The sequence below is a fragment of the Pteropus alecto genome, unplaced genomic scaffold (assembly GCF_000325575.1).
Source record: "Pteropus alecto unplaced genomic scaffold, ASM32557v1 scaffold155, whole genome shotgun sequence".
NCBI lineage: Eukaryota > Metazoa > Chordata > Mammalia > Chiroptera > Pteropodidae > Pteropus > Pteropus alecto.
This window is the reverse complement of record NW_006438113.1, coordinates 14,733,630-14,748,180: the sequence shown is the minus strand read 5'-3', so window position 1 is coordinate 14,748,180 and position 14,551 is coordinate 14,733,630. Positions and strand designations below refer to the sequence as shown.

The 14,551-nt window shown below is 33.6% G+C and overlaps 1 protein-coding gene across 2 annotated transcripts in view; it reads left to right on the top strand.

Annotated features, from left to right (window-relative positions):
• The window catches only part of TET1 (tet methylcytosine dioxygenase 1), a 108,123-nt gene extending 100,811 nt beyond the window's left edge, over nt 1–7,312 (top strand). Inside the window, exon 13 of one of the 2 annotated variants that reach the window (XM_015592297.2) lies at nt 3,645–7,312. In XM_015592297.2, coding sequence (XP_015447783.1) covers nt 3,645–4,657 — 1,013 coding nt within the window. In that variant the 3' untranslated portion in view covers nt 4,658–7,312. The remainder of the gene's footprint in view (nt 1–3,644) is intronic. The other variant, XM_025049409.1, reaches the window with a different exon arrangement.
• Nucleotides 7,313–14,551: the final 7,239 nt, after the last annotated feature.

Genomic DNA, 14,551 nt, shown 5'->3' with positions numbered 1-14,551 from the left:
ATAGACTGCTGTAAAGAATTTGACCTTTATTGTGAGTGAGAAGAAGGTTACTGGAGATTTCAGAATAGAGAAGGCCTATGATGTGACTCAAATCTAACATTATGGTTACTCAGTTAAAACTAGAGTAAGCTGGGGCAGAAGATAGAAAAATAGAGTGGAAATGAGGCTATCCTAACAAATCAGAGAGATGATGGAGCGTGGACCAAAGTGGCTAAAGAAGAGGGCATGAGAAATATATGATGCTGGATATGTTTTGAAGGTAGAGTCAACAGAACTTCTGATAGATTAATCTGGAGTATAGATAAAAAGAAGTTTCATTATTTACCCTGATGTTATTGGCCTAAATAAACTGGAAGATGGAGAAACCACCAACATGTCATGAGGAAAGGGGAGAGAAGCACAGATTTGGAAAGATATAGAGGGAGATCAGAAGCTCACTTTTCAATGTGTCAAGTTCAAGACACCTGTCAGACAGACATTCAAGTCTAGATTTTAGGTAAGCAGTTGAATAAGAGTAGTTCAAAGAAGAGGTTCAGGCTGGAGATATGATTTAGTAGGTCAGCTGCACAGAGGTAGCATTTAAAGCCAGGAGAATGAATGAAATAGAGAAATTGAAGGAGACAGAAAATAAATTTGGTCAAGGACAAATCATGAGAAGTCTCAGTTTGTAGAGGCTTCAGAGATGAGGATGGAACCAGCAAGAGAGACTTGATATGTCTGATGAGGTAGAAGTGAAATGACAAGAATGTATATAGTGTTTCAAGGAGGGAGTGATAACCATGTCAAATGCTACTCCTGTGTCAAGAGAAATGAAGACTGAGATGTTTAGATTTGAAGGCCTCTAGAGCAGATTCAGTAAAGTGATGGCAAGAATGAATGAAGTGGATTTACAGGGAAATGGGAGGAAAATGGGAAAAATTCTTGTGGTTGGCTAAAAAGGAGATTAATTGATTGAGATTCTTTTCTTAAATGGAAATTTTTTTAATGTACAAAGTGAATGAATTATATAGTGGATCCCACATCCCTCATAGGCTCCCATTTTAAAAAGATTTCAATACATAGCCATTCTTATTTCATTTATACCTTTACCCAGGCCCTACCCCTTAGATTTTTAAAATAACAAATCGCAGAAGTCATATCCCATTATGCATTGATTCATCAGTATGTGTCACTAAAAGATAAGGAATGTTTATAACCACAATACCTAAAACTAACCCCCCAATTTAAAAAAATGCATTAATAGCAATCAGTGTTCAAAATTGCTTCATTTGTCTCCTACTTGATTTTTTGGTTTTTACATTTAGTTAGTTTAAATCACTATCCAAACAAGGTAATGCGGTAGATTTAGTTGATAAGTCTCCCATACTTTTTTTAAATTTAAAGTTTGCATTCTTCCTCCTTTTCTCTTTTTTCTTTTTTTCCTGTAGCAGGAACCATTGTCATGTAGAGACAAGTTCAGCTTCATTTTTTTGTTTTTAAGTTACTATGGCAAGAACACTATTAGTGATGTATATACATTTCTGTTTCTTCACTATGTATTCCCTGGTATCTCCTTTCGTGATGTTGAGACTGATCTGTGTGTCAGGTGTTATCAAACTGATTCACTGATTATAATGTTTCCTGTCAGCTTTTTACCTAATGGTTTTAGAAAAATTTATAATCATACTCTATATTCTTTATTAGAAGTAAGAAAGTCTGTCATTCTTTTTCCATTTGTTAGTCGATTTTCTTTTTTAAAAAAAATATTGTCCTTGTGCATAATTTGTTAATTCTGAAGTATGGTTCATATAGAGAAATCAGAACAAACACTTAGCTATTTGATTTTATTCACAAGTTTTCAGAATAAAGGTAGTTCCCAAGCATTTTCCAATGTGGTCGATTTTTTTTTTTTAATTGATATTTTAATCTCATGGTTTTTTTAAAACATAGTTTATATTTCAGTGCATATTAAATAGGGTTTTTTCCAACTAAATTTGAAAATGCTTTTTAAAAACGATCCTCGAATTGTCCCATCTTTAGTCAGTAGAAACCTGATTTCTGAATTTTTGTTATCATAACCCCGATTGTCTTTGATAGCTTGCTTAGATTATGTTCTAACAAGATGTTCCAGTCTCATCTTATATAATCCTGCCCCATATCTAAAATCAGCCATTTCTCCAAGGAGCCTAAAGAGAAAACTACATCATGAATTTATACTGGTATTCAAACTTAGAATTAGAGGATGTTCCTTAACTTCCTTGGTTTTTATATTTAGACGAGAGTTTGTTTGTTTTAAGATGAGAGAAATGGCAGTCCAGACATTTAAACAATGCTGGGAAAGATTCATTAAAGAGATAGTGAAGAGGAAAGGCAGGGAGAATTATTCCTTTTTGCTTGTAGCTCCATTTAACAGATATTTATTTAGGTTTATTTTAAGATTTACATATCTAGTTCCATGCTGTTTGTTAACAGCAGTCATATTATTTTCAACTTGGTGTCATTCCTCAATAGATAGTATCTTTACATGCTATTTTTAAAATAACATATGCCTTATTAGTAGCTATATGCACTATATTTGGCTCTCATCCTTTCGTAATTTTACCTTTAAGAACTTTTTTTCATAGTGTTATCCAACTCAGTGAAAGACTTGTCACTATTATAATCTTTCCATGATTTATATTTGTTGACAACTTAACCTCTATAATAATAGATGCAGCTACAGATAGTAGCACGAGTTTTTTTGATGTACTACTCCTTGAGTCCTTTGTATAAGTTCTCTTTAGAAATGAAAACTATTGTATCTCCAGGGTGTATCAACTGAAGGAGAAATTGCAGATCTTCTGAATTAGATGTTTGCTATTATATTGTTATTTTAAAATATGGCCATTTTTTCTATTTTTTGGTCCTAAAATTCCCTGCTTTTGCACTTCCCAGATTTTTTTTAGCACTTCAAAACAGGGAGAATGTTCTCACCAAAAATGTTTTTTCCATTTGATGTGATGTTTGTGTGGGTACGTCTGAGCAGCTACCCACCTTGGCCAATGTGATAATAACGATCTACCCTACCCAATGAGAAACAAGCTTAAATGCATGTATTTTTCAGGGTTACAGAAGACTTACTTTCAACTAAAATTTTATATGACTTCCCTTTGCCTAATAATTTACTTTGCCAGTTTACTTTGATTATGGAGAAATATTTATAAAACTATTATTTATTTTTAGTTTTTTAAATATGAGATCATACACTACCTAAAATCTAAACATCTCTTTGGGTAGTTAAATATTGCTCTATGTCATCATATTATTACCTGCATTTTATTCCAATATATGGCTTTAATATTTACTTCATAGCCAATTAGGTCATTATTATTTTAAACAGTGGGCATCCATTTGGCTAAATCTGTGCATTTATTTATGATTATTTTGAAAGGGAAGAATTCTTTAAGGAAAATTATTGAGTGATAAAGCATACCAAACTATATCCAATTATTAATGTATTCGTGCATGTTTGATAAAGTAAATACAACAAAACTGACCAACATTGCCATCATCATTGTTTTGTTATATTATTCTTTGTACTGCTTTTAAAAAATAGTCTTTAAAGACAACAACTACCAAAGTAGTTTGTACTTATCCTCACATTTGGTGTCCTTTTCTCTGTTTAGGGAATAAAACTGAGACCTTGCAACCCGAAATAAAAAGTGAATCTGAACCCAATTTTATCTTCAAAGGTTTGGACAACACAAAAACCTATTCACTGACCCCATCCATTCCTCACCCAGTGAAAGAGGCAAACTTATCTCCAGGCCTCTCCTGGTTGCCTAAGACTGCTTCGACCACAACATCTCCTTTTAAGAACGGTGCATCAGTTTCGTACGGGTTTTCAGAAAGAAGTAGCAATCCCCACTGCACAATGCCTTCTGCAAGACACAGTGGTGCTAATGCTGCTGCTGGGGAATGCACTGGAATCGCACAGCCTGGTGAAGTGGGCCCTCTTCCCACCTTGTCTACTCCCATGTCAGATTCCCTGGTTTATTCTGAGCCTCCCACTGGTTCATCTGAGCAGCTAACTTCTAATCAACCAAACCAGCAGCCCCCATTCATCACCTCTCCTCCAGAACTTGCTTCCTCTCTGATGGAAGAAGATGAGCAGCATTCTGAAGCAGATGAGCCTCTATCAGATGACCCCCTATCAGACGACCCCCTGTCACCTGCTGAGGAGAAATTACCCCACATTGATGAGTATTGGTCCGACAGTGAGCACATCTTCTTGGATGCCAATATTGGTGGGGTGGCGATAGCACCCGCTCATGGCTCTGTTTTGATTGAGTGTGCCCGGCGAGAGCTTCATGCTACAACTCCTGTTGAACACCCAAACCGGAATCATCCTACACGCCTCTCCCTTGTCTTCTACCAGCACAAAAACCTGAATAAGCCCCAACACGGTTTTGAACTAAACAAGATTAAATTCGAGGCTAAAGAAGCTAAAAATAAGAAAACCAAGGCCTCAGAGCAGAAAGATCAGGCAGCTAATGAGGGTCCTGAACTGTCTCCTGAAGTTAATGAATTGAACCAAATTCCTTCTCATAAAGCATTAACATTAACCCATGATAATGTTGTCACTGTGTCCCCTTATGCTCTCACACATGTTGCAGGGCCCTATAACCATTGGGTCTGAAGGCTTTTCTCCCTTTCTTAATGCCTTTGCTAGTGCAGTGTATTTTTTCAAGGTGCTGTTAAAAGAAAGTCATGTTGTCGTTTACTATATCTTCATCTCACCCATTTGAAGGCTGAGGTAAAAAAAAAAAATAGGGTGGGTATTTCTTAACTGTGACTATATTTTGACAATTGGTAGAAGGCGCACATTTTAAGCAAAAATAAAAGTTTTATAGTTTTAAATACATAAAGAAATGTTTTGGTTAGGTGTTAACCTTGATAGAATCACTCAGTTGGTGCTTTAAATTAAGTCTGTTTACTATGAAAAAGAGTCATTTTTAGAGGATTTTAACAGGTCATATGTTATGATGTAATCAAGATACACAGTGTTAACTCTACACAGCTCCTGGTGCTTAACCACATCCACACAGTTAAAAATAAGCTGAATTATTATTTCATGGTGCCATTGTTCCAACATCTTCCAATCATTGCTAGAAAATCGACATATTCCTTTGAAGTAAACCAATGAAATGTTTTCTCTCTTAAAATATCTCTCCTGTATAAAATAATTCATTATCGTTAGTAATGGTTGGAGGCTGTTCATAGATTGTAAATATATATTTTAAAAGCACTTTCTATTTTTAAAAGTAACTTGAAATAGTATAGTATAAGAATCCTATTGTCTGTTGTTTGTGCATATTTGCATACAAGAGAAATCATTTATTGCTGTGTAGAGTTCCATCTTGTTAACTGAAATATGTATTCTAATCATGTATATGGTTTGTGTTTTTTTAATGTGTCCTTTTCATTCAAATATTAGTTACTCACATAAAATAGATCATGCAAAAATTGTTAATTATCTCTAAAATTGGAATTTGGCAGCATATCACCAATATTGATTAACATTTTCTTTGGAACTAAGTAAGAGTGGTCTCTTCTGATTTATCAAGCAACAATGGCTCCCATTTACTTTCATCCTAGCTTTCTCAATATAATCCATGAAGGGTGTTTTCAAAAGGAGATGGGACATAATAGGATTCAGAAGAGTCAAATGCTTCTAAAGTGTCAAAGTGATAAAATACAAAAATTGAGTAGTAAAAACTCTACCCATCCCAAATTGCCTTATTTGTTCTGAAAGTCATTGATACAGAATAAGAATAAAATTTCTGTAGAAATGTTTTGGGGGGAAAAAATCCCTATCATCATAACACCCCAATCAAACAATAGGATTGGTATTATAAGTTTAGTCCTGCCCATTAAGAGCTAATCCAAAATAGTTTATCTAAGCATATTAGTTTTGGAAGAATGATAATTCCTCTTCTGATAATTGCCTATGTTCCAGGTAACAGGAAAATAGGCATTTATTTTAGTCCTCCCATTATTTTTTCCTAGGACTTTTTCGATTCATAGAAAAACAAAAAGGATTGCCCAAACCAAATGTTTTGAATAAGAAAAAAATTTTAATGAAATACTTGATTTTGTTAAAATGCAGAGGTGCTATAACATTCAAAGTGTCAGATTCCTTGGGAGTATGGAAAACCTAATGGTGCTTCTCCCTTGGAAATGCCATAGGAAGCCCACAACCTCTAACACTCACAATTTTGGTGCAAAAGTTCCAGCAAGCTCTCTAAAGAAAAACTCGTTATAGCTTATATTAAAATAATATATGGTGCAAAGTATCAGTTTCAAGCTTTTGACTAATCCAAGTAAAGGAATATGAAGGGATTGTAAATAACAAAATGTCCATTGATAGACCATCATCTTGTACAAGTAGATTTCTGCTTTTGAATATGTAAAATAGGGTAATTCATTGACTCGTTTTAGTATTTTGTGTGCCTTAGATTTGTTTTAAAACATGTATATTTTTTTGTGAGCCTAAGGTTTCTTATACATATAAGCATATAAATAAGTGATTGTCTATTGTTTCAGCTGCTTAAATAAGATATTCACTAGTATTAGACTATCAGGAATACACCCTTGTGATATTTCGTTTTAGATTTTAGACCTTAGCTCCCACTAGAAATTATTTCTTCACCAGATTTAATGGATAAAGCTTTAAGACCCTTTATCCATCCACCCATCTATCCATTCTTCCATTCAACAATTATTGAATGTCTGCAATATTTAAGTATTAACTTTTTTTTAATCACTACCCATAATATAGTCAACTTTAAGAATTAAAATCCTAGAAGATACTCTTACACATTTTTTTCTCGAAGAAATAACAAATTTCCTTCAAAACAATCCATTGTATGGCAAATCTTCAAATCAGTGTCACTAACTTTAAATAAGTTCTTTAACAATCTAAACTTGAAGCACCAGTGCTGACTGAGGGGAATATTGGGATTTGTAAAGTTAGTTGCAGTTTACCAAAACAAATACATGAAAATATTTAGTCTCAACTGAAATGTTTCCATTCTGTTATTATAATTAATACCGTGAAAGGCCTACTCAACTGATAACCCCATGGTGAGACCCACACACTATTACTACTTTGTTGGACTCTATTTCATAAGTTTAACAGTTTACCATCCCCTTGTCTGCCCTGTAATTTTTTAAAGCTCATGCTTATTTACTGTTCTACAGCATTGTGATTGTATGCTGGCTACACTGCTGTTAGAATGCTCTTTCTCATGAAGCAAAGAAATAAATTTGTTTGAAATGACATTTTCACTCAGAAAACTGGTCATCTAACATTATTTCTACACCTCTATTATGTTTTACTTTAATGGTCATCTTTTGTTTTACCTCTTTCGTAGCACTCAAATTGGGTTTTCAATCTTCTGCCTTTGTTGATGGTATGATAATTGAATTCATTGATACATGACTCCCAGGTTGCCCAATGTGTTTATATGTTACAAACTTAACATATAACTATGATGAAAGAATAACTCTACCCTATTGTAGAATCTGACAAAATACCATGCAACCCTTCAAAGTCCTATTTCTAATGGCCCCTAGGCCATCGTTGAATTTTTTTTTCTTGCGCCTGTCAGCCTCACCTACATCTTATTTCCAGTTCATCCACAAAGTACCAACTGTCATAAACCTAATTGAAATATATTATTATTAGAAGGTGAGCCTCGCTGAAAATGTATAGCTGTAGGTAAATTTTTGCAACATATTAGCAAAATGTTTGCCTCTTAAATAACCTTCTGACATCTTTATGCAATCTGCATGTAGATGAAATAATTTCATTTGTTAAATATAGAATTTTAACTAGATTAAATCCATAAGCAATTTACTTAAGACATAACTCCAGTACATACTTAATTGAATGCATACCCTTGTGTAAATGAGAAACTTAATTCATATGAAGTAACCTACTTTCTAATATTATTTCCATGGACTCTATTATCATTTATTTCATAATAGCATGTATGAAAATAACCCCAAACTGTTTAAGTTTAGTCTTTTAAAAAGGAATTATGTTCAGATCTTTTATCTGGGACAAAGTGTTGACATTGCATGACAACTTCCACTGATACTGGGCGCACAGCATTTCCTTTGATGTATCAAGTAAATCAGCTGTATAGGATCTTTAATAATAAATAGCTGCCTTCTTTTTCACACTTTTTAGTGCATGAAAATCTTTTTTTTTTTTTTTTGTCTAGTTTTAGTACAAATGTAAGTTTTGATCTTTTGTAGAAATTTATAACAAGAATTGTGAAATAAGGTAATATGGTAGTGGCCTCCCATAGCACTGGAAGACACCTTAGAAGTCATATAATTCAATCACTGGGGCCTGGAGAGCAGATCTTAATGTCAGTGTGTAATTATTTTTGTAATTCGAATTTAAAGAAGCAAATGAAGGCCACTCTGTGGTTAGGAGGACTGTAGAAAAACAAACTTAATTTGATCACCCATAAGGTATTTTATCACTGGGAAATAACCTTATTTTGACACGAGTCAAAAATAAAATGGCTTTGGGTTTTTTTTCCTGAGAGGTTCAGGGAAAGAAGTTAAGTGAAATTGGATCAAGATTTCCCTACCTGCTGTGTTTCTTAGATCTCGAATGGGAAATTTAGCTGACTTACCTATTAAGCTGGCCTGTAGGATGTGTTATCCTACGAAGTGTGGCAATGATCTTATTTGCTATTTCAATAAATATCAAGTACTTAAACAGTACAGGTTTTTATTTCCCCTGGATTAAGTGTTAGGCATGTATAGGGAATTTAAAAGACTGAATGGTTGAAATAATTGGGGGAAAGTATATTTCCATTGTATATACTACCTTGTCATGATTGTACGATCTGTTTACATGTCTTGCCTAGTGGCCTCACAATTAAGTCTCAGCATAGTTTATTTTGATGTGGCTGTCTACATGTATTAGAATACTGTTTTGTGTGCACAGCTAATAAAGTTGCCCATAAGTGTATTGAACTTGTGACTTTGATGTCAGTAGTATGGCACACTTAACCAAGTCATATAATCGATGCCTTGATTCCTGAAAGAGTCTGGATTTATCCAAATCAAATTATGCTTCGTGTTGAGCTCTCTTTCTAACAGGCTAAGGAAATGATGCCATACATGGCTCTAGAATGTAATTCAGAAAGAATAAGTATGTCCTTTATCGGAAGCTGAATTTGTGTTTTCTTAGAATGTATTGAGATTAAATGGCATCTTCTTGCTTTTATGTATAAAATAGAGACTAAGTTCCTCCTTTAATTTTGGACATGAAATTGGCTTATGTCTATGGTGAAATGGACATCACTTTTTGTCCATGTTGAACTCTACAAACTTTAATTCTCTGCATTCCAGTATCTGGATGAGTTTTTTTCAATCTGTTTCTAATGGACACCCAAACAATTACCATTGTTTGCTTCAAAAGGCATGTATTTTATTCCAAAGGTATTCCTTATTTTGCTCTTCCTAATTTTTCACTTGTTTAAGGGCCCCACAATGTGTTTCTCTTTTGGTAGTATGCAATTTTTAATATTTCTAACTTTGAAAGTTCAACATTAATCCTTTCTTTGTTGGCTGTACTCCTTTCTCACCCTTACTCTGATATCCATGATTCTGCCTGGGTCACAAGTTTTCTTCTAATTTGTTCAACCGTAAATGTTCCTTAAATTAAAGCAAAACTTAGTGTAAAGTAGGAATGTTACTATCAGATTAACTAAACATATTAGCATATCATCCATGTTTGAGTGTAGCTTCAGAAACCCTTGGTTAACAATATAAACCTAGTTTTCTTAAAAAGATATTTTGTTCTCGCTATTCTGTTACGAAAGGCATTCTTGTCTTGTTCATCAGAATAAAATCTTGCAGCTGTCAGAAACATTCACATTTTGGGAGAAACAATAATGGAAAGTAATTTGGTGTCTTCTCCATCTGGCCTAGGTATAAACTTATAATCTGACTAGAAACTCTGCTTTTTATTATTTTTCTTTTCTCATTTCACTGAAGGTACAATGTCACTAAGTGTACTTTCAGTCTTTTTACAGTTTTTATCCTTTCCTCAGATTTCCTTTAAAACTATTGCTTCCCCTCTCTCTCTTCTCCATTCTCCAAGTCCTCTGAGCAAATATGCATGGTTCGTTTCAAGAATAGTAGTGATCTTGGTCATTTGTCTTTTTCTGTCTTTTAAAATCATATTTCACAAAAGCTTTTTGGAATAATCCCAAAAGGAATTGAGCTTTTATTCAGCCCTTTTCAGTTAGATGTAATATTAGGTTTTAGGAATAGATGTGATCAAAAGACCACAGGTTAGCATGGAGTGCTCTTTACCAATCCCGACAATGTTTGACTCTCGACTCATTTATTAGTGTTTGAGTGTTTTACAAAAAGTTGTATAAGAGGTCAAATATTCTACCACTACTTCTATATGGCTTTGCTATTGCTATGTAATGCTTCATACTAATTACAAATTCCTGACCAGTGACTTTCTTAGTAACAGGTCTGTGATCTATAGAATAGACAGTTTGGGGTTTTATTTATTTGTTTGTTTGTTTGGTTGGTTTTTTTTTTGTTGTTGTTTGTTTTGGGTTTTTTTTGTTTTTTTGTTTTTGCATATTTTCCTTCAGTTACGATTTTGGGGATGGTATCTATTTTCTAAAGTACATATACTGCTTTGGAATTTGGTTGCTAGCAATAATAGGAACTGTTCTATAATCCAGGTGAGAGGGATTAAAAAATGAACTGAAAGTTATTGGAAGAGTTTTTAAAAATGGAATAAGCCAGTCATCAAAAGCTCTTTCAAGTGCAATAGCGAGAAGCGAAGGGGCAGAAATGAGGGAGAATTGTGTTTCTGTCAGCAACCTGCAGGTTCATTCTACAGCTCAACACCAAGAAATATTTTAATGTTTCTTCTTCCCACTCCATTACTAGTTTTATCTAAAAAATAGTAGCTCAAAATGAGGAACCATTTTGAAAGCAAATATGATAGTAAGGAAAATTATAATTAATCTTTATGCTTTATGATGTTTTAGGTTATTAAACTCTTACTATGTGCTACTTTTTTCTCTCCAACACTAGGATTAGACAGAGAACGTTCCCCTGTTACTCTTGAGGAACCTGCAGATTGGCAAGAGTAGCAGGTGGCTTGTTCCAAGTCACATAGCAAGTCAACCCACCTGAGACTAAATATTTAATATCTGCACACTGTTAAATGTATTTCTACATAATAAACTATAACTTAGAGTGTGTTATCAATTAGAAATTTTGTCAGGTCCAATTCTCATATGCAAAACATGCTTCTGAAGTATTTTGTTTCCACTCTTTATTTAGCCAGATATATTTTTATGCATACTTCAGAAGATCTCCCCAAATTTCTAGGACTTCTGCATTAGAGCTTAGATTTATGAAGTTCTTTTTCCCCTTTAAAAAAACTTCTTTCTAAAGAGAGATCTTGTACTACTAAAACAGAGGGAAACCTCCTAAGTAGTAATTGTTTTAGAAACATTTTTTCAAAGACTAAGGTCAGCAACTCATAATCAAAGTTTAATGTATTTGTTATATTGAAATTCAGGTTTCTTGAAGGAATGTACTGAGTAAACAGGCATTCATGGTAAAAATATAAAATTATCAGCATCTCAAGAGATAGTACTGTCTCCCACTTATCTGAATTTTTGTTTTCTTTTTTGTTCTACTTTGTTTCCAGCCACATGTAGTCTCAGAGCCAGAGGTTAAATATACCTTGGCCCAGAGAGTCAAAAAAAATGAGATGTATTTATAAATTTTTAGTAAGCTCTTTATAAAGAGGTAAGATATTCTGACTATCCCTTCAGTACATTATGAATTACTATGGAAAACATAGGCCAAACTATGCCTAAAGAGGCAAATTCAACTTTTGGTGACTCAATTCAGTAACTGCCTATCCCCACTAATGCCTGTTTGTGATATTATAAAGTGCTGATGACATAAGACTTTACAAAAACAGCTCTTAAAAAAAGATAAAATATTTTTTATTGCTGTGTAAGGTCATTTTTTTTTTTTTTGAGATAACATTGCGATAGGTTCTTTAAGAGAAATATTTTTCCAGGAATGCTTTATAATAAAAATAAAGGGCAGCTTTTGCATCATGACATGGGTGGATGGTCATCTTTGGGTTATTAAGAAATCATTAAGTGTTCCCTAAAGAGAAACTCATGAAACTACTTAATAAAAAGGAAAGCATTCATTTCTAGTTTCTTCATTTTCTCTTATGCTATGAGGTGACCTACCAGTAGGTTCATGTGCAAAAGAGAAGACTGAATGCTTATCATTAGTGAGAGTAAAATATTCACAGATCCTCCATCATGGTGAAATACAGCAGTACTGAATTCCAAATAGAGAAATACCAATTTCACAAGTTAATATTTTTGTCTCTAGCTGTTTTTTTTCTCTCTTTAGGGTGTATTTACTATTTATTTTGTATTTTTAATGTTTTGCTTTGGGGAAATTATTTTTACCTACTGCCGTCCTACTGTATTAAATATCCCGTACAATGAAATGTTGTAAGAAAATGTAAGGAAAAGATTTTAAAACTCCACAAATATCCATTTTTAGTTCTTAACATATGGGAGAAATGGTTTAAAGAAAAAGCACTTCACCATGTAGAAGGGAAAAAGATAATTATGATGATTTCAATTCAGGATCAACATGTAGTGCTCTGCATACAAGGGAACACTTACTAGCAGTACTTGAAGACTTGTGAGTTGAAATTGCATGTTACTTGAAAGATCGAATTAAGCTAAATTTTGGTGCACAGCAGTTGTACATGATTTCATGTTTTTGTAGCAAAATACATTGAAATGTACTACTATTGAAACATACTTGTAAAGATAGTTGTGGAAATTGTCTATTATATTTTCCTTGTGTCTCATTTATTTAGAGCATAAAGTTTCTTTTTAATTGTTCTAACTGAATAAGGCTAAATGAATACTGTAATTGAAATTATATTTTAAATTTTTGTCATGAGTTTTTAAAAAAAAACTATTGCAAATTGTATCATTCCTGATCACACAGAACTTTGTGGGTGGTTTTAAATAAATTTTATACTTCTATTTTGCACCTGGTAGTCTAATTTTTCTTTCCTCTACAAAGTAATATTTTTTAAAACTTAATGTCCAATCAAATGTACACATTTTTAACTACAAAGGACTATAAGAATTCATTATTTGAAGATGACCAAATGTATGGGTGGTTGTGTTCAACACAAAATCAAAATAGCTACATTTACGAAATCTTTATTATGTGCCAGAAACCTTGCATTTTATTTTATTTAATTTCCACAGTGATGCTATTAAATAAGGACTCTTATGAACCCCATTTTACAGATTAATTCTGAAGCTTAATGTAGTTATGGTCACACCCCTAGTAACTGGCAGAGCCGTTAATCAAATTAGGTCTAGACTTACTCATGCCCTCCCTTAGATTTATCTTTATTTTAATAAACTTATCCTGAACACAGTGTGCTAACAGTATTTTAAAGCTGACATCCTAAAGTATTTATTAAAACTTAATGTAAAAAAAAACTGTGAAAAAATATACTGACAATAGGCTTTCAGTGATATTACAGGAAATATTACAGAATAATAAGTTAATTTAAATTCATCAAATTTGAAACCTAACTCCCCTATTGTAGCATGATAGCAGTCCCTTTTTTTCTAGTAACAATAACAACCTTATTCTCCAGCCTCACTTCCTTCCCGAGTTTAGGTGGGCAGCTAGACACTACATTTTCCTCCTCCTTCCTGGCTGGTTATAGGAGAGACATGTAAGTTTGGCTGACTATACAGACATGACATAGGCAACACGCTAGGGCATAGCAGAACAGCAAAACAGAAGGAACTTGTGCCCCTGGATGACCTATTCTCCTGACTCACTTATCAACTTGGTCTTTTATATGAAAAAAATATATATTATTTTCTTTCATTTTGCTCTCTGTTAAATAACTCAGTCAATATGCTAACTAAACATCTGCCCCATAAGGCAACTATCATGTTTTTATAATCTGCAGGCCAAATACACAGTTCCTTTAACATTCCAGTGACATGGTTTCTAGATCCTTTATCTTCTTATTGCTCTCTAGACAGCAGCCTGAGTAATATATTGAAAATAGATCTCAGATCATGATATTCTCCTGCTTAAAACACTCCAGTGGCTTCCCAATGTCCTTAGTATGAAACCAGTCTGCAAAGCTCTGGGTAACCTGGCTCCCGCCAAACAGTCTGCTCTCATTTACCATGCTCCAGCCATTCCAAGCTTCTGTAGCTCCTTGAACAGGCCAAACTCTTCTCTGACTCAAAAACCTTTGTACCTGCTGTCTGGTTCTTCTTTTAGATCCTCATATGGCTACCTCTTCCCTGTAGTTCCCATATCAGCTCAAATGTCTTATCATTTTTAATACCTACATATTGCTCAAACATATTAATGTCCTATAATTTTATCACTCCTTGTTATTGAGCATTTTGATTGTATTCAACTTTTTACT